This window comes from Lindgomyces ingoldianus (genome assembly GCF_010093535.1).
Source record: "Lindgomyces ingoldianus strain ATCC 200398 unplaced genomic scaffold BDR25scaffold_30, whole genome shotgun sequence".
Taxonomy (NCBI): Eukaryota; Fungi; Ascomycota; class Dothideomycetes; order Pleosporales; family Lindgomycetaceae; genus Lindgomyces; species Lindgomyces ingoldianus.
Window position 1 is genome coordinate 675,867 of NW_022985191.1, and position 25,075 is coordinate 700,941.

Here is a 25,075-nt window from a genome sequence, read left to right on the forward strand (position 1 = left end):
ATGAGGTGTGGTGACAGCAATTGCGGTGCTCCCCCACGGTGAAAATTTGCATTACACAATCTTTCGAGGCAATTCCCTTTTCGATTTGAAGTCCGCAACAGCAGAGACCCGCAATCTATGCAATACCCTACATGAGCAGGGCCCAATTCGATACTCAATGGACCAATCCTACGCGGTCTGTGTCAGGCCCAACCGCCGAGGAGTTCCGGCTTCTTTTCGAACAGGTCCCCTAACGGACGTGTCCTCCTAGCCAGTGATTGCTGAACAATGCGCTCGGTGTTTGAAGCAACGATGTTGAGTGCTCCGTTTGGAGGGCTTTGGCCAAGGACAATTTATTTAATCTGTTCCCGATTTATGATCCTTTCCGGATCATCTTTATGGTGGCGGATGCGAGGTTGGAAGTGTTCATTCTTCGGAGGCTGAGAAATCAAGAAGCGTTGTTCGATATTAACGCTAGCGATATATTTCCAATTCGCAACGTCTCTATCTATCCCTTGCGGTAATTTGACTCGCAAGAAGCGTGGCGGAAATTATATATCTGAAAATGCTCATTGGACTCTAGCCAGGTCTGTGCAGTCTCTACAACAGTTGGGGTGGTGCTCAAAATAAAACTTAGGGCTCCGAAACAGAGACCGAAAGGACCAAAAACTTCGGCCATGGGTAAGAGCCTTTGCTCTTGCGTGGGCAGTTGATTAATTTTGAACGAGCCAAAATGAGTATATGACTATGATACGATGTGCAGCGCGGGCGGACGGCTTTTAGGTTTCTGAGCGGAATGGCGACAAGTTCTGCGTAGCGATCAGGGAGGGGGGTGCCTGAGTAGCCTGAAAGATGCCGAAACCTCGATGGTGGAGTATGTACCATCATTCGAGAATATTTCTCACCGGAAGTTCACTTGTCACTCGCATTTGTTTGAGCATCGGCGTGACCAATCTCTTCGAGCGCCAAGCCAAAATCACGAGCGATGCTCGGTCGTCAGTGTTGCTTTCTCGGGTCTCAAAGCTGAGTAATGTCCCTGCAGGGACCGCCTTAGTGGATCGTTTCGGGATGCCGGATTCTACATATGCCCATGGAAGCGCCTTCACACACGCCACTCAGCCTTGTCCATTCGACAACACGCCAGCATCGACGGACCACAAATACTTTGTAGACAAGGCGCTCGTGCCGTTTATGGTTTCAAGATTGGAAACCAACCAAAGTGACTTGGAAGGTAGTATGAGCGGCGAATCCCCCCCAGCAGTTAAAGATCCTCTCTCCAATGATGTTTACTCCGATGAGGGCTCAACGGACAAAGAGACTCCACTGAGTGACTTGTGCAATGCCATCTTAATGGATCTTGAGCATGCGGTTGAAAAAGGCACCGGTTGGGCATGGAAGGACATTAACGTTGCCGTTCACTTGCACGACGTGTTAATAAGTGTGCGGCACTGGAAGAACAGCGTTCACTGGCTTGCAATAGGCGCCAATGCTCCCAGGGTCGATGAAAATGTGGACCTTTCCGTCTCTAGACTGCTCGATTCGGTGGAATTTCACGACTCTTTCCTTTCGGGAACTGTTCGGTTATACTTGGACGCCATCGCCGAGTGTGTGAACAATATACGTCTCTTGTATAGCGAGGAAGGACATAAGAAGAGGTAAGAGGCTTTGCAATTTGTTTACTTAGGCTCACTTAAGCTAAAGTTGTGTAGTCCGACCCTGGAAGATGCCCTTAAAAAGGATCTTGAATCTGCGGTACAATGCCTCGGGCTACAACTCACTCCCATCCGCGCATTTGCGGAGTCAAAAACATATACAAAACAATCCGATCTAGCATCACCAGAGCCGCAGTTGGTCAATCCTGAAACGAATCTGGACAACGAGAGCCTCGGAATCCTTCTTCTAGACCAGCGCGTCCAAATCGAGAACCCTCGCTTAGAAGCGTTCTGGCCTTTGGGTGCATTAAAGAAGATCTTGAGTGAGAAACGAATCGCCACGGAACTGAGAGAGTACCGAAAACAGAACCTAGATCTCTTCCGTGGACGCAATGTAACAAAATTGACGAACCGAATTAGATCCCAGTACCTGAAGATCTTCGCAATTCTGGCTCTGCTGGAGAAGGGACAACAGATTGGGGCTTTTATTGACGAAGGTGTTTGTGACAAAGACTTGCCTTTAATTAAAACCGGAACCCGCTATCGGTTTGAAATTTCATGCAGAAGATCCCCTGACCATTCACTCAGCTGCTTCCAGACTTGGAAGGCATACGAACGCGACGCATTTCTAAATTACCAGCGCCAGGTCAACGTACCATATTTTAGCTGCTACAGCGGCAGAACCCCAGTGAAGCACGTAGAATTCCCAACTCAGACCATCCTACCATTTATAATGTATACTAGTTCCATGGACGGAGGGTTTTCGAACGTCAGTAAGGTCAAAATACATCCCGAATCCCATAATTTCGACGGTATACTAGAGAAGGTAATGCCCTTTAAATTCCTTTCGAGATGGTGCACAGGGATCTAACCACTGCGTTCAGATTCAAACGAAAGACGTCTTTGCTATCAAAAGGCTACAGCAAAGACAGGAACATAATACGAGAGAGATGTTCCAGAGAGAGGTTAGCATGCTGAAACGCCTTAGTCACAATCACCTAGTCAGTCTCTTAATGACCTGGAATTACCAAGGTGACTACTATTTGCTCTTCCCTTGGGCCGAGTGCGATCTGTTCGCCTACTGGGCAGATAAATCCCATGCACCGTCGTGGTATGCAGAGGACAAAAGCATAGATCCTGAAACAGTGCGTTGGATGTCTGGTCAAATTCTTGGTATGATGGATGCTCTGGATAGTATCCACTCCCCGCGACTACCCAATACCGAATATGGTAGGCACGGAGACCTGAAACCTCAAAACATACTCTGCTACGAGGATCCGCAAGGGGGTAGAGGGACACTGGTTATATCCGACTTTGGTTCTTCATCATTTCATACCGAACACAGTCGCTCAAATATACTAGCGGCAGGGTTACCCGTGACCCTCACTTACCGGCCACCGGAGTTCGACATTGAGGGCGGAAAAGTCTCTAGGGCATCGGATATCTGGTCGTTCGGATGCGTCCTACTCGAGTTCGTTTGCTGGGCTCTTGGCGGCATTGACCTAATACGAATCTTTACCCGTATGAGACTGGGCCCTTACATTACTGGCATAGAAAGTGATCACTTCTTTGAGACCATGGCTCTCCCAGGTGGAGGTCATGCCATGAAGGTGAAGGGCCAAGTTTCCAAAGTAAGAATGGCCGCTTTCAAGGCATTTTTCGAGCTCCGAAACTAATAATACTCTAGTTCATTGCGGAGCTTCATAGTAACGACAGGTGCACTCAGTACTTCCACGAATTTCTCGATATCATCGAAGATAACATGATTGTCGTCCTTTCAAAAAACAGTAGGAGGTCACAATCCAGCGAAATACTGGGTAAACTCACAACATTGCATCAGAAGGTCACAGAAAACAAGGACTATTGCCAAAGGCCATGTCCTATGTTCCAGCGCCCCAAAACCAAAGCAGCAGTAGAAGTCGTTTTAAATGAGATCATCTCCATTCGTACTGTAAAGTACCCTGGTTTTAATTTAAGTTCAGACATCCTGGAAACCAAGGCATCCAAAGAACTCAACAAGTCGCTGCCTCTACCAGGGCCACCTGAGCGAGGAGAGACTGCAGATCAAAAGAAGTCCATTGGAGGGGCTTCCCCTCACGTAGGAGATTCTTCAAGCCTAGCCGAGGCTTCCGGCACAGGTGGAATTACGACTGGGAAAACAACAGATTCAGTGAGTAGCCCAGTGCCATGTTCAATTTGATCTAAACGACTGTAGCTCATTTCAATGGCCTCGCGACTCTCGCCTAAATATAAAACATATCAGGCTGGCTTGTGGCTCTACTATGTTTAGAAAGATATTGACAATGCTTATACTCATATCATCACCAATACTGCATGAGTAGCTCCATTGCACAATGCCCAATCCGACAAAGACTTACGAGAACAACTTTCCGAGCCGAGTTTTGAGAATGAGGGCAAGTGACGAAGACCGGCTATACTAGACTCATCTCACCAGCAGACACCCTGGGAATACATTCCATTTGTTGAGTTTCTTCAACATGATAGCCTTTCCAATAGCTCTCCAAAGGAAGTTTTATGCGCGCTTCCACCTGACTACCTTTGACCCGCCGAAGCCTTGCAAGGAAGTCTCTCTTACAGGTATTTACCCTGGCTGCCCAATCAACGTCAGCACTGTGAGCCCTTAAAGTACAGTCACGTGACTCTACTTACTTGGCTTTGACAAGCCACTACGAGCTTCCTTCCCTAGGGATCAATCGACCACTCCTTCCACCTACACGTGTGTAATTCCGTCGCTGGATGCTCTGACTTGCAGATAACTTGAAATAGGCTTTACTATCTGGCTAATTTGCAGGTTCCTAGATTTATGGAGTGCTCGGCCCTATTTTTCCCTCTTAAGACTGGTGTTTTGTAAAAGCACCAGGTACCTTAAACATTGGACCAATCTGGCCATAAGGTTTTTGCAACCGTCTTGTCAAAGCATAATACGCAATTCGAGTTTCTAGAAGCTAACTATTACAATGAGACCGGCTGCCAATGCCTTCTGGTCTAATTGCCAAAACCACACTCTAGTAACCCGACCAATCTGTGATATGTACTCGAGAAACCGCCATCCTAATCAACAGGCATTCTCTAACGCACCACTCTTTTCATCCCGCTGCTCCCCAACTGTTCGGTTGTGCCGTGCCTGATAGCATTTGTAACAATACCAGAGAATATTAGAGGCAGTACACAACACCAGCGAAATGGTCAGAGCCAGTGGCATTATGCCTACCAAAACCCCCTGCGTACCTGACCCTGTCATGACGCCCACTGTCATGGCACCTAGTGCGCCCGTCCCTAGGAACCACTCGCGATATCTGTCCGTATTGCGAGATATGTAGTACACGAACGTTGCGAGTCCGTGGGCAATCGTAGCTGCGACGAAGACGGCCGGAGAGGGTTCTTTTAAGGAGACTAATGGGGGCATGTGTTGATGCAAGTTGCCATGCCTCCATTGATTGTGCAGCTGGCTGTAGTTTTGCATGCAGATCGCAGTAGTTGCACTGGTGACCGCAGAAGCGAGGCTGACTGCGATCTCACCGTAGTTGTGTGCTGAAGCTTGGGGACGTTCAGACAAATGTGTATACTTGGGTGTGGTCTCTTGTATTTCCTTATAGACAGATCCATCCGGGAATGTGCACTTGAAAGCACCAGCGTTAACGCCCTGGCCACTGGAGCCTTGAAGCTGCCTCTGTTGTGATTCTGATATATCCCCTTCAGAAAAGCAAAGCGGCTGGGTGCTATTGGCGCCGTCTGAGTTGTCTTTGAGGTAAGTGCTTGCTTGCAGACTGCGTCGTATTTAGTATTGGGATCCAAACACAAGCATCTGATTTCAGTGACTTACACTGTCAACTTCATTCTAAGCTCTCCAAGCTTCTCCTGCCATTCTCGTGCCTCTTGCCTTTGGGCTGCGGGACTTTTGGAATACATCATATCCCTTCGCCAAACCTCTAGCTTGCGCATGACGCTCATCATGTCCACCAAAAGGGTGCTTTGCGACAACTCCCGCAGTGTTTTATATCGTCCCATCTCTTGTCTCGGATTTTCATCATATACCACGTTGTCCGATGATCTTTCGATAGCCGTAATTTCTGCGAGAGCGTGCTCTAGCGACCCGATTTCTTGCTGAAGTTCACGAAACTCCTTTCCAGAGAGAATGAATGCGTCAAGCGTTTTGAAAACACTGGCAGCAACCCTACCAATTGCTAGTGCAAAGTCCGCAATAGATTGAACATCCATTTCGCGGTAGTGTTGTGATTGAAGAGATTCTGCTCAGCCTTCCTGGGTAGAAGTATATATGTTTCTTTCTTGGACTGCTAGCATGCCAACCAAGTATAAGACCAGCGACGTATCGTCTTGACAAAATGTGGTCGAAAGGTAGCCAGCGATGTCTAACTAGAGCCTGCAGGTCTAATTGCGAAATGGAGAGAGAATAGGCCGGGTATTGAGAGCCACCGTCGCGCACAACGCACTTGGGAAGCTGAGCGACAAGGCCGAAAGTAACTCTGCCTTGCCACGTCAGCACCATACCGGTGAATGTATTCGTGCTACTCCAAGTTTTCAGCCTGGGCGGATTTTATGGTCGCAGAACTCAGCCACAAATTAAGTTTTCCACACAATTAGGTTTCTGTGCCCTGGAGGATGTGCCTTGGAAAATTGTACGGACCTAGGTTTCGACCCGAAAGCTCGAGTGGGGCGTCAACAACAGATCACAACTTTCCTCCCCCATACCTCTGACAGCTAACACCAACGTTCCTCAAGTTCGTTAAGGCACAAGTTGGAAGTAGAGTTACCGTCCAGACGGAGAGCCTTCAAGAAACACGTTTCTCGACGTTCTGGCGTACATCAATATCCGCAAAGTTTTCAAACTTGGAAATGGCAGCTAAACACGCAGTACCGAATCTACTTTTAGACCACTATCCTCTTAATTTGAGTCACAAGATATTCAGATCAGCCGATAAGCTTCTTTTTCGCACAAGAGAGGAGAATTTCAAGCCATATTTGATCGATGAGGTTCGAAAATCCCCAAAATTTACTCTTCTCTTTAAGTGCTAACGATTCCCTCTTCAGCCAATATCTAGCCACTCCATAACGCATCCTTACAAGATTTTGAGCATAGACGAAAGGCTTCTTGGCCGCGGTGGCGATGTTCAGACGGAGAGTGGCCTTCGCTCCCACTGTCACTTCGAATCTCTATACAGCCAAGAGCCGTTCAACATGGAAACAGCCCTGAATGGCAACCAATATTCCGGGTATGGGACCACTGTATCGATACTCCGGCATATGGCTGACGAAGGGCAGACGAGATTCGGAAGGGAGACATCGTGGTAGAATATCGATAGATGTTACTTGTCCTTTAGGTGGCTTGGCAGCCGTGCTCATTATCCCTTGCGCTGCCGCTCTGTTGAACGGTCAAAGCTGGGCTGCGAGTGCCCGAGCCATTACCGGAGTAGTGTCCACGTCGGCGGGAGTGTCTCTGGTGCCGCTGCAATCGGAGCCAGGCTACGATGTTCTTCGCTGGGTGTAAGTTCTCCAATCAGACACTATAGGTCGAAAGGTGACAATGTCATAGGGTAAGAGCGCTGTGGGTATCGACGTACTGCGCCTTCTTGACGTGCTCATATATGAGCATTACGCGGAACAGGCATCTGTAAGGCCCCACAGTAGTCACATTGCTATGCTAATTTCGTGCTAATGGAACGAAGGTACTTGTTCTGCAGCTTACTCTTGGCTGCACACTTCATCGCTGGCTTCGTAGGAAATACCACGAATGCGACGGAAGGAATACAGATGTTCGGGCCTCTAGCAGCGACAGTATGTGCCGTATTGGTATATATACCGTTCCGCTATCATAGTTCTTCAAATGAGGCAGTCCGTTTGGGGCGTCTGAGGCAGGGGAGTGGAGAGGGCGTGCAACACCGGTGGTCAAACTCCAGAGACCTGGATGTGCGGGGAAATGACGGCGACCTAGGTGTGCGGGGAAATGACAGAGACCTAGGTGTGCGGGGAAATGACGGAGACCTGGGTGTGCGTGCAATGAACGGCATCTTCGGAGTGGTCGTCTAGGTGTCATTATACGTTTTGACCTCACTTAGCGGGAAACCCGCATATGAGGTATGTAGTGCAGGGTTTGGATACCTATTGGTCCCATACGAGATACATATTCTTTACGACAATCCCTGAACGGGACCTAAGATCTTCAGAAGTCCTACTTTTACTAGCTTACATATTGTGCCTTGCAAATGTTGGTTACGTCCAAATTTGTCAGGAGAATAGCTGTGAACAGGTATAGTAGTGCTGAAACAAAAGGTATTCGTATGCAACTCAGCAATCCTCTATGATTTTGGAAGTCAATGAGAACCGAGCTTCGCCCGCTATCGGTATCCAGCTGAAACACAGAGGCGTTGCTAGCGATCCAGCGGCTCCCACTAGCGAGGGAAATCTGAGACCTAAATCATGTAGACGAAGGCGAATGCTAGAGGATGATGATTCGGCGATGGTTACCAGTTCCAACATGGCCGCCTCAATAGTTTCAAACCACATGTAAATGGTATACTAATGCACTGTCTGGAGCATCGAGCACTAAGGATAGAATGCAAGAGAAGTCTAGGATGGAATTCTGCGCCCAAGAATCTGCTCCAAGTGTCACAACTTGTTCCTTCGCTGACTGCTTGCAAACGCCCAAACACTACGAACTGATTTTAACAAATTCTAACACTCTTACAAACCCCTTCTAACCTCTGAGCTCGGAAATATTCCAGGGCCTTTGCACAGGAGCAAAATACCACCGAATATCCCTTCCATAGAATCCTGGCTCCGCCATGACCAGGGTGTCTGACTCTGACTCTGATTCATCCGCTGATGCTGATTCTGGTGCTTCTTGCATATTCAGATCCGACAGAGAAATGCTTTCCGCTTTAGTCCCGCCCCTCCTCTCCGCCAACCACTCCTCCCTCGAAATACACGGCCTGTTATACACCAGATCCATGCCATTCGGCCGCATAATGCCGTCCCTTACACTATCCATTCGATCCCAAGGATAACTCTCCTTCTTCCCGGCCCCCCAATGGTCCGGCCCAAAATATATCGCGATCGTTTTCAGGCTTGACTGCCTTGCTACGGCGGCTTTTCCAAGCTCAGAGATCCAGGATTCTTCGTTCTCTCCAAAGTCATCCCAACCTTCATTATGCTGATCATAGATGCTAAAGTCCCACCCAAACAGCTTTACCTTCGGTCCTAATACATTGGCATCTTCCGCAGTAAATTGAAGTGGACGCTCCATTTGCCACCTGGATAGCTGTAAGGACTCGAGATTAGGAAAGAATGTAGCGTCAAAGAGACGTTTACTACCAGCGCGCGAGAGGTAGCCAATGTTAATATTCTTAAGGGTTTCTCGATGGATGAAGAGCCAGGACTGGAACATGGGGAGGTCCATGATGTGGGGGTTGTTGTAGAAGCTCCCGAATTCGAAGTGAACAAGAGTGGTGGGCCACTGGATGAGGAGAGCCGTGGATCCCGGGGATTCTTCATAGTCAGAGATGGAGAGGGCTGTGAAAGATGCGGTGCGGTGTTTCTGCATTTCAACTAAGTATTTAGAGTATCTTGAGTTTAGGGTGATCATCTTCTGCCTAACATGTCCCCTTTCTCGAGAGTTTAAGGAAGAGGGATGGAGGAAGAGAGAGAGAGAGAGAGTTCACGCATACCTTCGGATCTAGGATTGTGATTTCCTTTTTCGAATGCGAAATTCCATGAATATTCAACTCTCTCAGCTTCGGAAACTCAATATTTCTCATAATTGGTCCCAGGTAGAGCCCAAACCACTCTCTACTTATTGTTGCATGTTCAACCTCTCTCATATTAACGACCAGATTCCGAATCAAAGCCCAAGTATGTGGGTTGTTGAATTTTTCTTCAAACCCGCCATGGACACTCAGACACCGCACTCTCGTTAACCAGCGCGCAAAGTCATTCACAATGTCAAAATGATGCGGCGAGCGCGCTGCTAAAATATCGGAAATATGGATAGATAAGCACCTGCAATGCTGGCGAAGTGAAGGTGTCCGTTGTAGTACGCGGTGTAGTTTGATGACTGGAGTTGTGGGAGCTACCATTTGATGTGGGTTTCCAAATGAAATAACACGAAACAGCAAAGGCTGCGCCATACGCCTTATTCTGTGGCATACTTGTGACAATGATTTTGCGGATTTGGCGTTCCAGGAAGGTTCGCATCTAGAACATCCACGCCAGGGGCTACCTGTAAGAGTTGCTAATTCGACAATCGAGACCAAGAGCTCGTCCGGGAGCCGGAATATGAAGGCCTCTCCTGTAGGGACCCATTTGCTGTACCCTGGAATTGTGACTTCTTCAATCTGGCCGGGAATAGTTTCGATACGGAGGACTTTGGTGTCAATAATGGCGAGGATTTTGTCAGCAGTAGGGCCTAGGTGGGTTTGGCGAAGGGGACCGCCCATCACTCCAGGCCACCAGGCTGTATTCAGGCAGAATGGATGTGCAAGAATAGAACAAGATATCCGATCCCGAACAGTTGAGCAATGAAGGACCTTGTACTATATTCAGTAATGTAGCGAGCCTAGAGCCGATGAGTGCCTCAATGTGGATACCGTGTTGTAGCGGTTAAGAAGCTGATGAGAGACCGAGATGTCGAGCCAATTTGTGACCCAAGGCCACTAGTGCGCTCTATTACATAACCAATGTTTCTCGGATAAAAAGTTCCATCCATTATCTCAACAATGCCTCTGGCAGTCGTGTGGTCGGTATGAGTCGACCGCCCCCTTTGCCTGGCTTGGAGAATTTTCCACATTCCACATTTGTAGGTCTACTGTGCTGCTTAAGTGTCAAGCATCTTAATAGATTCTAAAGGTACTATAGAACCATCTGTAAGAGGCATGCTCTAAACATTATATATACGAGGGGTTCTCTTGCACAACGCCCCTAGACCAGAGGTCACGGACGCCATGCCTTCTATCCTCGAATAATCGATATCCCAACGCTCCGTTAAGAATTACCGTATGAGGAACGGCATTCCTGCAAGACCTACGCCTTGCGTCGTTGGTTTCTCTGCGCATGGAAAGCCTCGCAGACTTATGAGAGAGTATTACTAGAAAAGACAGAAAAGAAATGAGTGATTTTGTTTATTGAATGGATTTCCCCACATATTGCACTTACTGGTCTGATACCGGATACAAGTTGTAGCTATGGTTTCCTCCGAGACGCCGTCCATCCACCTAACCTTCTTAGATAATAACCAAATAACGCCATGGCCTCCGATGTGAATACCTTAGCGCCTTGCTAATCGCACCATGAAGCTAGAAGCCCACCCAGCCCTAGGCCGTAGCTTTACAACAATTACCCAATTACCCAAAGTCTTGAGCCGCTCTCAATCTATGTGCATAAAAAGCTGAGAGATGCTCTCACCGTGATGATTCCGACGAATTGCTTCAGCCAGGAGATTATCAACTCCAAGAATAACAAGTTTCTCCCTCGCCTCTGCTTGTTTCCTCTCCGGGATTGGGAATGCATTTGTGACCACAATCTTGTCGATACATTCGCAGTAGTACATCTCTTCAAGGCAGTCACCGCCAAAAAGACCGTGGGTGGCCATGCAGTATACTTTTGTCGCCCCGCCTCGCTTCACGACGGTTTCCGCTGCGGCAATCCAGGACGCAGATTTGTCAATCATATCGTCGACAATGAAAACCGGCCGATCTTTGACGTTGCCAACCAAAGTGACCATGGTCTCCAGCTCAGGGTTCTTCAGGTCCTCTTCCTCTTCTTCCGAAGATGCCGCGGCATCGACTGTTCCGCCAAGGGCGTGCTCGGAGTTTCTCGGTTGGTGGAGGGAAGATGTGGTGGAGATAAAGGAAGACATCATGTGGTCGGGAACGGCATCGTTCTCGCCGTCGGATGGTGGGCGGTTCCGGTGGTACGTCGAGCTTGAGACGGCTGACATGGCGGGGGAGGGGTGGTTTTCATCAACGATATGTCCGTGAACGAGGCGACCGTGGATGACGTCTCGAGCACGCTAGAAAACTTAGCACACTAAATTGCACAAGCTGGCGGAAACAAACCTCATCAGTGTACTCATCTCCGCTCTCTTCCTCGCCCTTGTCACTGCCTGCGGTGCTTACCCTGAGATCCTCTCGCGGCGCTTCTGGTTCCGTTACCGAGTTGATACGCGTCGACTTCGACAATGGGCTTGAAAGAGCCTCCCCGTTCACTGACCGTCGCTGGAGTGGGGTCGACCCTGCGTGTGCCCGAGGCTTTGGCTTACCCAACTCTGCGCGCGGATTGTACGACGGACTGCTAAGCGGCGTGATGTGTGCGTCTACATCAAAAGTGGCTTCCACAAGGCCCGTGGTGTCGTAAGACCCGTCGAGACCCAGCCGCTCATATATGGCACTCTCGTTCCAGCGCACCGACGTCGCTGCCCTACGCCTATCTGTGGTCACGATGCCAAAGCTGAGCTTTAGCGCGTCTGCAAGAGAGGTGACACGCTTTGTGCCGCCCGGGTTCTTGCTCACCACGACCGCCTCTCGCCAATTCGGGACATTGACGCGGATCCACCGGGCGAGGAGGGGCTCGGCGACGAGGTTGTCAACTGGGCACTTGAAGAAGCCCTGCATCTGGGAGGCGTGCAGGTCAATGGTTATGACATGGTGGACGCCGGCGACGTGGAGGAGGTTGGCGACCATGCGGGCGGTGATGGCGCCGCGATGCGATTTCTTCTTCGACTGGCGGGAGTAGGGGAAGTACGGCATGACAGCTAGCATGATGAGCTGCAGTGGAAGGAGGTTGGGGTGGGCTGGGTACCTGTGATGGACTTGGCCGAGCCGCCCTTACAGGCAGAGATCATGATGAGCAGCTCCATGACGGAGTCGTTGATTTTCTCGCTCCCGCTCTGCACGATGAATACATCCTGGTCTCGGATCGAAGTGTCTGCGAGCGTGAGAAGCTGTTATAGAAGCATTGACTGGGCCACGCACGAATCTGCACACAGGTCTCGCCATTTGCGAACTTGGTGAGGTGGGCAGAACCAGCCTTCGCGCCAAGCCTGTCACAGATGCCATCGACAAGCTGGGGGTGCGACGAGCCGCTGAAGACGATGGCACCACGCATATTGGGGGGACCGAGGACTTGGAGGTATGGAAGATCGAGCGGTGCAGCTGGAACGAACGCTGGAGCTGGAGCTGAGCCTGGTGGGGGAAAATTTCGGTCCATGGTCGGTGGTCGGTGGTCGGAAGGTGGGATGGTTGCGCGGGATGCAGCTTGGCGGCGCACAGACGACTCTTGGAGTCAGACGGCGAAATAGGCAGGCTATCGATAAGAGTGAATGTCAAGGGGAATTGCATATATAATTGGGGGTGTTTGGGCCGATGAGGGCAGGCAGAAGGTGCGTGCTGGTTCTCTTTATGCCTGCCCCCATCGCGCCTTCCGTACTACGCTTTTGAACAGCTGGCACGCGACACATTGCCTTCCAATCATGGTTTCAAGTGCGGCCACGCTCCGTCCGTGCTCTCCTGCAGACATCGCCGCCATCACCAGCATTCTCGACTACTATGTGCGTAATACGGTCATCACCTTTGCCCTTACACCCGCTTCCCGGGACGAGCTCCTGCGTAAGCGGGATGCTATCCTCCATGAGCGCTTACCCTACATCGTGGCTGTGAATGACGAGCAGGAAGTGATTGGCTTCACCTATGCAACCGGATTCAGAGGTGAGAGAAAGGGCTACAGACACACGGTCGAACTGTCGCTCTTCTGCCATCCTAGCTATACGGCCAAAGGGGTCGGACCACTCCTACTCAACAAACTTCTTGCCGTTCTCAAGGCGCCCGAGCAGTATCCAGAATACATCTGCACTCCAAGGAACGAGGATGAGAAGGTCAGAATGGTCATGGCCTGTATGTCGGTAGATGACACGGCCTGGAAGGAAGGCCTTGGGCTAAGGGATTTTTACGTCAAACATGGGTTCGAGGAAGTTGGTCATTTCAAGAAGGTTGGGCACAAGTTCGACCGCTGGTGCGTACCAAGTCGTGGAACCTTAGAAGACGTGTCTGAATCTAATTGTAGGATCGATACCCTCTATCTCCAGCTCCCTCTCTGGTAGCTGAAGTCCTGATAATAGGAAGGCTGGTTTATGCTCGAGGGCTCGCAATTGATTTGGGGATGCCGGGACTTGCGGCCTTTTGCTGCTCGTGATTGCAGATTTGGATGCCCTGCTTCATGCAGAGTCGTCCACAAGGAAACGACCCGATTGGCCACCCGTGTCTGGCCAGACCGGAGCTGCTGTGCATCTCTCTCAACCTATCGTGTATCATTTGCTTCTCCTGCACTTCATAATAAGTTTCGTGCTTCTCAGCAAGTAGCCGAAAGGTACCGTGATAGCAACGGAACGGTGCTTGTTGAAATATCGATCACCGCAGCTCGCTGGGCGAAAATTGGCTGGCTAGAACAACGCCTCCCCTACCGCTCATGATAATGCGACGATGCTTGGAGATACCAATGACTTGAAGTGGAGGAGCTGATAAATCGTACTCGTTGCGAAACATTGGAAGCATTGCGCAAAAAGAGAGGCCGGCAGGTAGCAGGATGGCATCTGGCTAGCACCATCATTGGATGGTTGTACTCGATGTTGAGCGGTGAAGGATGAGTCGTGATACAAGAGCCTCCAGGTATGTACCGTCAGTGCGTTCATGATACAAGGACTCTTAAGTAGGATGGAGAGATTGTGAGGAGGATCTCGCGGTGCGTGAAGCCAATAAGGAAGGCAGCTATTGCGTGACAAAGTCGGATGTCGCCGACCTTGTGCGACCGAAGGCTGCACCCTAACTGGGAAAAATGGCTCTTCGTGGGCAGGGTGGACATGGTCCGTTTCCTGACTCCACAGACACAGCAATGGTGGCGGCCGAAGGATTGTAAGGCTATGGCCAAATGCCCCGACAGGTTGCCGGCGTTCACTCCCACCATTGAAGCTACACTAAGCCGTTAGCTTCCCGAACTAATGGTTCTACTTGGAAGTGATGGTCCAGAGGTATGCCCCTGGCGACGCGGTGCATTGATTGTCATGACAAAATGACAGAAAACGGCACGCACGACAGAGTCAATGTAGAACCGTGGCCATGCATTGGACGAGATTGATCCGCTTCCGGGTCCCTGGTTAGAGCGGAAGAAATTTAGAAACTGAGATGCAGTGCTCCGTTTGACCAGAGAGCGGAAGCTATCCTCTGCTGCTGGTTGCCTGAGTACGGTCACGATCGAAGCGCGGACCGTTGTATGGTGTAGCGACGTCTTGTGAGGCTGATATGGTGGGAATATTAAGGGCCATATTGAAGACGATAAGGTGCAAGTGTCTCCTATACATGGTCTTGGAAGTTGTCGTGGTGGAGGGATTGAAGTCGTGTTTCGTAGCCCATCACCTGAGGTCTCGAGGGCTTGAAAGGGACAGGGAAGGCTACTACGTTCCCTAGTTGGATTCACTCTCCAACCTGGGTTTGACTACGCAGCTCGCGCCAAAAGCTCTCAAAACAGGCATGGGACGCGGTGTTTCGCGTGGAGAGAAGTCTGGAATGCTTGGCGGTGGAATGCAACCACTGAAGGCCGCGGAAACGGGCAAAGCCAGGGGATGACGCGCAGCTGTCCGGGGGAAGCGCCACGGGCGCCATGAATTACATAGGGAAATCGATGGTGACACCGATCTTGCATCTGTGGAACCGGCCACCAGGTTCAGTTTCGATCTCGTGTAACCTAGGGTATTTGGCGCCAAAGCCTTCTTCTTTTTCCAAGATAGCCCAACGATAGTCCCCTAGCTTGACTTTCACGCCATATTTTGACATTTAGTTGAGTGGATCGCGAGACAGGGTCCACAGCCTTTGCCCACGATGCTCTAACTAGTCCGATTAGGATAGTGGTGAAGGCAGCTGACGCAGTGAAGATAAGGATATGCTTTCTTGCTGCCTGACAGGAATAGGATGGAGAGGCGAGTTACTGATTGAGAAAAGAAACAACCTGTCTGCGCAGATGATACCCAAGATACCAGGCATGCAGGTCCCTACGCGGTCTCTGGATGGGGGACATGTTCCTATGATCAACTTGAAGCACAGTTTGATGAGAATGCGCAGAGAATGCCGACAAGTATGGAATGTCGGCTCGACCGAGCTTCTCCCGGCTATGATTTTGGAATGCTGGGCTACTATGTCAAGAGGTAGATCTCACAGCGGCCGTGGCCTCTGCTTGTACACAGTGAACCAAATTTCTCATTACCTCGTTGATTATAATTCTACCGATTCGATCAAGTTACATGCGAGCAGCAAGCAAATGCCCAGCCTAGACAATGGATCGACTGCAAGCCACAGGTTTGCTGATTGAGAGAAGCTCACCGCTTGTGGCAGGGCGGGTCCCGATGCAGAATGTGGAGGCTCAATAGCGAGGGTCCGTTTCGTCGATATGACTGGTCACTGGGACCTGGGCGTTGTTTCAAACACCAGCTCCCCCATGAGATGAGGCTGCATGTAACCGTCTATCCGCGAGCTGAACCGGGTCGGGCAGCTTACTGCGCATCTCCAAGAAGGCGAATGCCGGGAGCTACAGGGGCGACAAGAATAGCGCTGTGGTGCTGTGTTCCAGAGTTGGCAGGAGGCATTGCGGAGGAGGGCTCACGGCGGCGGGGGAAGTCAAGCCGACGTCCAGCCACAACCACCGCCACTCGCCAACCTCGATCCAGGTGGGCTGGCTCTGGCAATTGGCAAGGCGTGGGAGAAGCAAGCGCTTGACTGGCGCTGGACAGAAAAGACTGAAGGCGAAACGGTGCCCGGAGGCGTCTGCAACTGGCTGGTTTTGGCAGGAGCTGTGAACTGGCTGACCGCTTCTGCCGTGGTGCTTCAAAGGAGACGTGTAAGTCCTCCAATTTGGGAGGGTACCATGTGCGGTGGGCCAGAGGCAGAAGCAGAAGCAATGGAAGCAATTTAGCGGTGCTTTTGGCGAGAAAAAGCGACGGATGAATTGAGGTTAACGTGCTAAGGAAGGGGGAGCAGGGTAGCAGAAAAAGCACCTTCTGCAAACCTTAATTGCCGACCCCAGCTCTCCCAGCTCTGCCCCAAACCCAATCCATAGCGTCGGGAGCGGTGGACTGGCCGCTCTGTGGCCGGCGACGAGGTCCCTGGCGGGCCGGTGCAATGTTGGCAATGCTTGCAGCACGCCGTATCTCAGCGACCATGCTACTTCCTGCCAGGCCTGCCTTGGTTGACTCTGGCGCGCGGTCCAGTGAAAAAGTGATGCCTCACAAATCACGGCGCAGAATCATCACGACCGCGGGGAGCGCACGTTTGGTCCTGTGTGACACATCGAATGCGCCGCCGCTATTCTCGAGGCACCCTCATGTATCTGCGCGCACCACCATCACCACCAGGCCCTGCAACAAGGATCCGTGCCCGAGGGATGCTACCATGACCGCGGCTGCGGGCCAGCCAGCCCAAGTCTGACAAGCTCCATCTCCTGCTTTCCCGTTCCAGGCGTGATATAGGGAGGATCGCAAAGGAACCCTCTCAATCGGCCTCGGTGTGCGACTTGTAGTGTATCTTTTGCTCTATCCGTCTGGCGGACATCCGCATTTGACCCTCGGGCACTGTACAGGCAGCGACGGCAGCAACGGCAGCACGCTTGCGATGGTCGTACGCGCGCGGTGGAGATAGCAGCATCAATACGGCCACGGTCATGCTAGCCTTAGAGAGATGCTCTGGACAGTATAAGACTAACCAGCGCCGCGCTGGCAGCTTCACCAAACCACCATCAAGTTTCTCATCCGAGCTTGTTTTTGCCTGGCTCTGCCTGACTCTGCCCGTGGAGCGCTGCATCTGCCCGCTGCTTGCTTTTCTCCAGCCACGACTCAAGACTACTTCTCTCACCCTCGGCCGGGTGTAGGCATCCCACGTCTGCGTCAAACGGCCTGTCTGAGAGAGTCGGCCTGAGCTTGAGCTCCGTATTTCCCCAGAGTACATATCTACGTCGCGCCCCAATCACTTCGACTGACATGCATCCAGCCTGCCCCAACCGCCGCACTCGCCGCCCTGCTCGCCGCCTCCAGCCCTACCAACCTTGCCGAACCGACTCGACTGCGCCGTGCAGCACCACCACTACACCATGGCCGTCCCAGGATCCTGCGAGCACTCATTCAAGATGATCAAGTCGGACACGACTCTAATTCTCTGGAACTGCAACATGTGCCATTCAGGGCCGCACTGGTACATCTACGAGTGCCAGAACTGCAAGCTCAAGACGTGCCGGCCCTGCACAGCCAAGGCATAGGGTGCGCCCAGACAGGTAAGTGCGTCCATCTCCTTCGCCGCCTTGCCCCGCCGACGCACGCCGCACGTGGCCTGGCCATTTGCAGCAGTGAGGCTGCGCCATGCTAAAAAGCATTGTCGCAGCTGCGCGTTATCTGTCGTCCTCGTCGGGGTGCGTTTCAATAGCAAAAGGAAAAGCTGCGCTGGTGCGGATGCAGGCAAGTGGGCGATCATGTGCTGACTCGATCGCAGATGTGAGGAGATGTGAGCGGGCGTGCTCTGCCTGATCGACGGCACTGGGCAGGGATACCATGCCCGAAACCGCGCTCCTGGATCCTGAGATCTCTCGCACTCCTCCTCTCCCGACCCCTGCCGCCTACTGCCTTCGTATTCCACCAAAGTTGCATACCATTTCCCATGTTTTTTCTTGGCGTCTTCAGGCCTCGCTCGGTCATTGTCCAGTCAGCTTCGCAAGGATTTAGCACGGCGTTCACGGTGGCTCTGCACTCGGTCGTCCCTTCTGGAGTAACAGGCGGCACTCTCGAAACGACTCGTTTTCTCCTACTGGGCTTCTTTCGCAATCGGTGCACACAACAAAAGCAAGAGCATTTTGCTCTGGAACGGTTTTAGCGGTGGCGTGGGGGGGAACTTTCCGTGTGGTCCGGTAGGCGACGCTCCTTCTGGTGCGCCCCCGCTGACGCCTTAATGTGCGTCCTCATTGGTTCGCAGTGAGCGTTTCAGCAGTGACCAGTTGGCTTTTCTTCTTGTACTACCTTTCCTCACCTTGACTAAGTTAATTGTTGCACGGCGGCCTGATGTCTTCTTTCCCATCCTAATCTCTAATCCTCTTGTGTCACTGCCTTATCTGGTACCGCGCATATCACCTCCTCAAGCCCCCCCAGCCGTGTTGCTCCACTCTCAATGTACTTCTCCATCTGCTTTCAAGACTGGGCGGGGACGCGGTTTCACGCACCCCAGGAAGATACCTTGGCAGCTCAATACAGAAGTTCACGGCCCATCTCCGTCTCGACTCAACCGCTGCAGCCACCCGGCGATGGAGACGCCCTTCGACCAGAATGGCAAGGTCTCTGTTCTCGTCACACGTCCAATTGCCATTTCTGGTGGTTCGAAGCATGGGACTAATTACCTCACGTCATCGCCTGGGGAGACGTCAGCAGAGTCAAGTCGAGTCGACCTCCTGTAAAACCCGTGTCTTTGCTTTGACTAGGACCCCTGTCTGCGTCTGAGCGGCTTCCTCTAGCTCTACAATTGCTCCACCAGAGTCTATTACACAATAGTAATTCCCCAGATGCAGTCTCCCTCGATGATTCGTCTCATAACCAGCGCTAACAAGATCTCACGACCTGTTGCGGTTTGATGAGAAGCGAGCCCATTTCAGAACACGAAAGAAGGACTCTCCTAAGTCCTGACCCCTTCCAACGCCGTCTCCCTTTCAGCGTGAGATGCATCCAGCAACCATCCGTCATGCACCTGCGTGCTTCGGGCCCTCTTGCCTTTAATTCATCGCATCAGCCAGCGGAGTTACTGGGGAGACACCTTTGAGTCCGAGGAATATTTCATGGCGTTGGTGAAAGAAGACAGTTTGTTTTTCTTTGGCAAATTTTCCCGGATGTGGCAGAAATGGCGAGCCTATTTGGCCGTCATTTGATCGCTTCTTCAGCCTCTTGGACGTAGCCTGCACTAAATGCGGGGTACTGAGCTGAACAATCCGCGAAGGAATGCTGCAGATGGGTGGAAGAGCCGGTTAATAGCTGAAAGAGAGAGCAAGGGTAGACGGACTAGGAGGACTGACAGCCTTGGAATTTTCGTCTGAAAGGGCGAACCCCGCATCACGTGAGCGGACCAGTGACTTGCAGCCTTGGAAGCTTCCAAGACCCGAAGATTTCACACCTTACTACTATCAACATTACCGGTCCACTTATATATAAACCGTAGCCGGCTGACAATATTACACTTGTGCACAAGTTCTGCTCTTTTGTAGCCCGGTGTTGAAATCACCGGACGTTCCCTGCAGCCCCTGAAGGACGCTCACCCCCCATCCATTGAAATGGAAGGTCCTAGGTTTGGCTGCTCAGCCCACTACGCATCTTGACGCCCTCAGGCAGCAGAAACTAACATTTTCTTCAAACTGACCACGGTACATTCACCGCCAATGAAGACGGTGGGACAAGCTAGCATCCAGCCGCACACTGCCCCAAACAAGCTAATGCTAATTGTCCGCCTTTTGGCCCCCAACTAAATGATTGCTTAAATATCACAACGTAGCCCTCTGGACATCAGCCTCGTCTTTTTTCCTAAACTTCACTCTTGCTTCGCGGTCTTCTGAAAACGCAATCGCACAATGTCTTCCGTCTCTGGGGACGACGCAGGTAGCTCCAAAGACCCCCAGACCGTGCTAAACGAGTTCTGGGAGAACCTCATCACCAAGAAACCAGGCAAAGTCACCAACATTTTCCCTTCGAGTCTCTACTCCAGCCTCCTGCCTCCCCAGACCAAACCTGGTCTTGCAAAAGGAAGAAACGCAGCCGAGTCGTACCAAGCTGCTGCCGACGAATGCCGCGCCCGTGTCAAGCGAATCGTTCGCGAATGTCACCGCACTAATGAGAAGTTCACCGATCCTGATTTTGACATTGAGGGAGACATGGGAATGGACAATTGTCTACGGGGATTGATGAGTAGCTACTATGAGTCTCTCGGTGGTGGCAATTCCGTAAGCCCAGATCGACTTAGCAGTGCGCTGCAGACATTAGCCGAGAGTAATGTGTTGGGTACTACAATGGTCAATGTTGACATCAACGCCGTCACGCAAGTTTTGAACAATAGTGATGGTAGTGACGGTAACGACGGGCCGCAGTCTGTGCATCGCGTTGACTGGATTTTCGATAAACCTGCCTTCACCATTGACGGCTTCTCGAGCTCTGATGTCCAGCAGGGAGCAAATGGGGACTGCTGGTTTATTGCCGCAGTGGCCACCATCTGCAGCAACCCGCAGCTTATGGACAAGATCTGTGTCGAGAAGGACGAGGAATGTGGTGTTTACGGCTTCGTTTTCTACCGAGACGGGGAATGGATCTCCACCGTCATCGACGACAATCTCTATCTCAGCTCCAAGGACTTTGACGCGTGGGGCGACTACTACGATGCCACAGGCGAAAAGGAGCAGAAGTACAAGAAGAACCGCCAGACAGGCTCCGATGCTCTGTATTTTGCTTCGTGCGCCGACCAGAACGAGACCTGGTTGCCACTGCTTGAGAAGGCTTTTGCCAAGGTTCACGGAGACTACAACTCTATCGCAGGTGGGATTTCGGGTGAGGCAGTCGAGGATCTAACCGGTGGTGTAACATCAAAGGTCCTAACCAACCGGATTCTGAGCAAGGAGCGCCTCTGGAAGGAGTTACTCGAGGTCAATCAGCAATTTCTCTTTTCTGCTTCATCTCCTGGGTCATACGGGGACGATTCGGATGCAAGAAGAGGTCTTGCACTCAACCACGCTTATTCTGTAATTAAAGCAGTTGAAGAAGTAGACGAGGAGGGTAAACCAAAACGCCTAGTTCTCATCAGGTACGTTTTGCCCCAATACTGTCTCGTAGTATGCTGACAGTTGCAGGAACCCATGGGGTAGGAGGAGCTGGAACGGAGTTGGGGAATGGAATGGTGCGTGGTCCGACGGCTCCAAGGAATGGACACCATACTGGATGGAGAAGTTGAAATACCGCTTCGGGGACGATGGACTGTTCTGGATGTCTTACGACGATCTCTGCAAAAGGTTTGATCTCCTTGATCGAACTCGTCTCTTCGACAAGGATTGGACTGTTGTTCAGCACTGGACCAGCGTCAGTGTGTCGTGGGTGACCGGTTACTTGAACACTAAATTCCTGGTTGAGATCAAGAAAGGAGGTCCAACTGTGTTTGTGTTGTGCCAAGTAAGCTCCTTCCCTCCCCTCTCTAGCCTAGTCATATTAAGTGTCTGTAGCTGGACGACCGCTACTTCCGTGGCCTGGAAGGCAAATATCGTTTCGACCTTCACTTCGTCCTCCAAGACGAGAATGCCAAAGCCGGCGAGCATATTGTGCGGGCTCGTGGGGCTTGGTTTGGCAATCGTTCCATCTCAGCCGAAGTGGACCTCGAGCCCGGAAAGTACGAAGTCGTGCCCAAGATTGTGGCCTCTAGAGATGCGGATACACCTGAGGTGCAGGAGGTGGTATCTAAGGTGGCGGATAGGAACCCGCAGAAGCTGAGGCAGATTGGACTGAATTACGACATTGCGAATGCGAAGGGCGTGATTGAGATGACAGAAGAGGAAAAGAAAAGGAAGGCACAGAAAGAAAAGGAAGCAAAAGAGAAGAAGAAGAAAGAGAAAGAAGACGCGGAGAAGGAGAAGGCCGAGTTTGAACTGTGGAAGAAGGAAAAGAGGGAGCGTGAGGCAAAGGAGAATGCTGCGAAAGAGACTGCTGAGAAAACAACGGAGGAGAAGAAAGAAGAAACGAAGGAGGCAGAGGCTAAGACTGGAGAATCTGCAACTGAACAAAAGGAGGATGCCAAGACTGCAAAGAACGAAGAAGCAACTTCTGATAAGGCTGGTGAGAAAAAGAAACTTGAAACGGAAACTGAATCTGCTGAGAAAGCGAAAGTCGAACCTGAAGAAAAGAAAGAGTCAGAGGCCCTTGAGAACCAAGACCGAAAGACAGAGAAGAATGAGGCGGAAGAAACAACCTACAGCGACGACGCGGGCGAAGCTACCCCTGACTCAGGCGACGATGCAGGACCTATAGGACTTGTAGGACCTGCAGGACACGCAGTCGGTGCAGGTCCTGATGGCGTTGCGGGTGATGCTGCCCCTCAGCCTGCAGCAAATCCTCCTGCTGCAGCAGATAACAAACAGAATCCGTGGAATGCGGTCTGTGTCTTGGGACTAAGGGTGTATTCTCAGGATCCCGAGGTCAGCATTAAGTTAATCAAGCCGAAGGACGCGGAGGAGGGTGCGGTATTGGATGCGGATGGGAATACACCTGCGGGAGCCACGATGTAGTTGATGCGATCTAATTATTGCTTTTTGAGGATTTCTTTGGGGTATGGGAAATTTGTAAAATTTCAATGTAGTCGGCAGAAGGACATGGGTTTCATGACACTCTTCTTAACCAAGTACGGTACCTCTCAAGTAAATTTCTGGAGTTGTATTGACGTCCTCTTCTCTCAAACGCCTCCTAATGGTCAATGACTACTGATTCTACTGCATGTTAACATTTAACTTGAAAGACAGAGCGGGTATCTGATTTCAGGGAAGAAACAAGCATTCTGCCGGCATTTTCCTCGCTTCTCGCAAGAGATGTAGCGTATCAAATCTGGTATAGGATACCTTGCCAGTACATGCCAAGCCATACATTCCTTCCCAACACCGTCTTTAAAATCCCCATTCCACGCCTTCTTACCCCACGCACTCCCCACTCAAACCAGCAATTCCACTAATCTGATCTGACGTGTGCCTCCGCATGAAATGCATCGTTCAATACGATCGGATGTGCCCCGTCCGCCCGCCCGTCTCCAACTCCAGGGGAAAGCGAGACACGCTAGCGAAATCGGTAGCCCTATACAGATGAAAGCGGACGGTTGCGGTTCGAGTATCGGGAATCCTGATTAGAGCTAGATGACCGCATGCAAACGCGATACACGGCGAAGGCGGCGCAGAACTTGATGTTTGTCGTGCACCTAAGCTAGCGGGGTCTGTCAACCCGAGTGATGAGAGCGGGGAAAGGTTCTGTTTACGCTGGACTGCAGGGAGTGGTGTGGTCTGGAACAGGAAAGGGGTGTAAGCTCGCGTTCTGCAAATGCGATGCCTACATGTCATCTAGGGGTGAGAGGTCGCTGACTTCTGCAATCGCAATCATGGCGTCCCGAGGACCCCCACGCCCAGCGGGATGGTGTGCTCGCTGATAAGACTAAATTACCCCTGCCTCTTCGTTTTGCGAGATGTGAGATGAGAGATGGATGGGCACGGGATGCATGCCATACGTGCATACAGGGACAGGGATGGTGTTTGAGTCGCGTCTCTGTGCATGAGGATTTTCCATCCGGATATGGATAGAGTATGGTAAGCTGCTCTCAGTTAAGGCCCTTACAGAGATGGTTAGTGGAACCCAGATGAAGATCGTGTGTAGGTAGGTGGAGATCTGTCCGACCGTTTGTGTGCTTTTCCGCATGTTGGAGAGTGAGGACGAGGTAGGAATAACGGTAGATTAAGGGTGTTGGTGACAAGAGGGATGAGAACGGCAGATCGAGAGGGGAAATGTCAACACTAGCCATCAGATATAATTTTGAGGATGTGCACGCATGAAATCGTCTACACTTAGGGTAGTTGAGAGAAAGGGACATAGAATCTAACACTAAAATACAATAAATTGAAGACTGAATGCGCCTTTGACCCATCAACAACTGCCTAGAAAAGCGTTTAACCTTTAAGTATCCAATAACGCTTCGCACATACGATTCAGTCAATGCGTTCGTAATGCACTTCCACCAAACCATTGTTGTCCTATTCCGAGCTTGTCGATATGATATTCTATACAATTCTAGATCAGCCTGCGTAAAACTGAGTTGGATGAAGCTACTTACTTGGGGAGCTTTATGGGCCCCTTCTGAGAGCAAGCCAGCTGAACAGCACTTGCAGGCCAGAGAGGAAAAGTCCAATGGTGCCGAAAGCAATAGCAATTGCCGTGTCGCCATCAGCGTGCCATTCGGTGTTGGAGGCGGCAGTTGTGGTGTTGTTGCAGGGCATGGTGACGAGGATGAGACGATAGATAATATACACGCTTGAGTGTCCTGACTGAGGTGAATTGATGAGTCGAATTGCAATGTGGTTTCTTTGAGGGTCGTCTGCTCTGTAATGGGATGGCTGACGCTGTCAAGCTAGATGGTTTATAGGGATGAGAGCTATGGTTGAGGGCGGCCATCGACTACGCGTCGAGAGGCAGTGTCAAGGTGGAAATGAAGGTTTTCGAAGGGAGTTGATGAAGTGCAGGGCACGCTGGGAGAATTTGGAGCGACTTCGTTCATGCTTGATGAAGAATTGAGGCAGTTCAGATGCTTCACAACAAACCTCTGATAGAGAGGCTAAATTATCCAACTATC

General features: G+C 51.1%; 10 protein-coding genes across 10 annotated transcripts; 5 read left to right on the forward strand and 5 right to left on the reverse strand.

The window, feature by feature from the left end:
- Positions 1-367: 367 nt before the first annotated feature.
- On the reverse strand, positions 368-761 carry BDR25DRAFT_305719 (uncharacterized protein). The gene has a single exon (XM_033690466.1). It carries the CDS (start codon positions 656-658, stop codon positions 488-490), a length of 171 nt encoding a protein of 56 aa, XP_033544169.1. The 5' UTR covers positions 659-761; the 3' UTR covers positions 368-487.
- A 345-nt stretch (positions 762-1,106) lies between these two features.
- BDR25DRAFT_267485 (uncharacterized protein) lies at positions 1,107-4,062 on the forward strand. Its single transcript, XM_033687049.1, has 5 exons — positions 1,107-1,634; positions 1,689-2,457; positions 2,516-3,262; positions 3,319-3,801; positions 3,847-4,062. The coding sequence occupies exons 1-5, from the start codon at positions 1,171-1,173 to the stop codon at positions 3,919-3,921; spliced, it is 2,538 nt and encodes an 845-aa protein (XP_033544170.1). The 5' UTR covers positions 1,107-1,170; the 3' UTR covers positions 3,922-4,062.
- A 645-nt stretch (positions 4,063-4,707) lies between these two features.
- Positions 4,708-6,065, reverse strand: BDR25DRAFT_345069 (uncharacterized protein; the record flags this gene model as incomplete). Its single annotated transcript, XM_033694008.1, has 3 exons — positions 5,476-6,065; positions 4,864-5,419; positions 4,708-4,776 (listed from the first exon to the last, which is right to left on the reverse strand). Exons 1-3 carry the CDS (start codon positions 5,868-5,870, stop codon positions 4,708-4,710), a joined length of 1,020 nt encoding a protein of 339 aa, XP_033544171.1. The 5' UTR covers positions 5,871-6,065.
- A 489-nt stretch (positions 6,066-6,554) lies between these two features.
- On the forward strand, positions 6,555-7,810 carry BDR25DRAFT_70766 (uncharacterized protein). The gene is made up of 4 exons (XM_033698941.1): positions 6,555-6,644; positions 6,702-7,154; positions 7,204-7,281; positions 7,337-7,810. Exons 2-4 carry the CDS (start codon positions 6,865-6,867, stop codon positions 7,695-7,697), a joined length of 729 nt encoding a protein of 242 aa, XP_033544172.1. The 5' UTR covers positions 6,555-6,644; positions 6,702-6,864; the 3' UTR covers positions 7,698-7,810.
- Positions 7,811-8,364: 554 nt separating this feature from the next.
- BDR25DRAFT_234971 (uncharacterized protein) lies at positions 8,365-9,742 on the reverse strand (the record flags this gene model as incomplete). The annotated part of the gene is made up of 2 exons (XM_033685493.1): positions 8,365-9,204; positions 9,335-9,742. The coding sequence occupies 2 exons, from the start codon at positions 9,740-9,742 to the stop codon at positions 8,365-8,367; spliced, it is 1,248 nt and encodes a 415-aa protein (XP_033544173.1).
- Positions 9,743-10,760: 1,018 nt separating this feature from the next.
- Positions 10,761-12,999, reverse strand: BDR25DRAFT_305722 (phosphoribosyl pyrophosphokinase; the record flags this gene model as incomplete). The annotated part of the gene is made up of 4 exons (XM_033690467.1): positions 12,635-12,999; positions 12,462-12,587; positions 11,720-12,414; positions 10,761-11,673 (listed from the first exon to the last, which is right to left on the reverse strand). Coding segments are annotated over exons 1-4 (1,594 nt in total), but the record flags the coding sequence as incomplete, so codon positions are not given.
- Positions 13,000-13,084: 85 nt separating this feature from the next.
- BDR25DRAFT_267493 (acyl-CoA N-acyltransferase) lies at positions 13,085-13,908 on the forward strand. Its single transcript, XM_033687050.1, has 2 exons — positions 13,085-13,670; positions 13,722-13,908. Exons 1-2 carry the CDS (start codon positions 13,132-13,134, stop codon positions 13,756-13,758), a joined length of 576 nt encoding a protein of 191 aa, XP_033544175.1. The 5' UTR covers positions 13,085-13,131; the 3' UTR covers positions 13,759-13,908.
- Positions 13,909-17,750: 3,842 nt separating this feature from the next.
- Positions 17,751-18,317, forward strand: BDR25DRAFT_305724 (uncharacterized protein). The gene is made up of 2 exons (XM_033690468.1): positions 17,751-17,966; positions 18,182-18,317. The coding sequence occupies exon 1, from the start codon at positions 17,787-17,789 to the stop codon at positions 17,949-17,951; it is 165 nt and encodes a 54-aa protein (XP_033544176.1). The 5' UTR covers positions 17,751-17,786; the 3' UTR covers positions 17,952-17,966; positions 18,182-18,317.
- Positions 18,318-20,236: 1,919 nt separating this feature from the next.
- BDR25DRAFT_267499 (cysteine proteinase) lies at positions 20,237-23,145 on the forward strand. The gene is made up of 3 exons (XM_033687051.1): positions 20,237-21,511; positions 21,558-21,873; positions 21,924-23,145. Exons 1-3 carry the CDS (start codon positions 20,292-20,294, stop codon positions 22,977-22,979), a joined length of 2,592 nt encoding a protein of 863 aa, XP_033544177.1. The 5' UTR covers positions 20,237-20,291; the 3' UTR covers positions 22,980-23,145.
- Positions 23,146-23,453: 308 nt separating this feature from the next.
- On the reverse strand, positions 23,454-25,000 carry BDR25DRAFT_358874 (uncharacterized protein; the record flags this gene model as incomplete). The annotated part of the gene is made up of 7 exons (XM_033696006.1): positions 23,454-23,671; positions 23,721-23,784; positions 23,818-23,886; positions 23,944-24,117; positions 24,164-24,362; positions 24,432-24,853; positions 24,902-25,000. The coding sequence occupies 7 exons, from the start codon at positions 24,998-25,000 to the stop codon at positions 23,454-23,456; spliced, it is 1,245 nt and encodes a 414-aa protein (XP_033544178.1).
- Between the last annotated feature and the right edge of the window lie 75 nt (positions 25,001-25,075).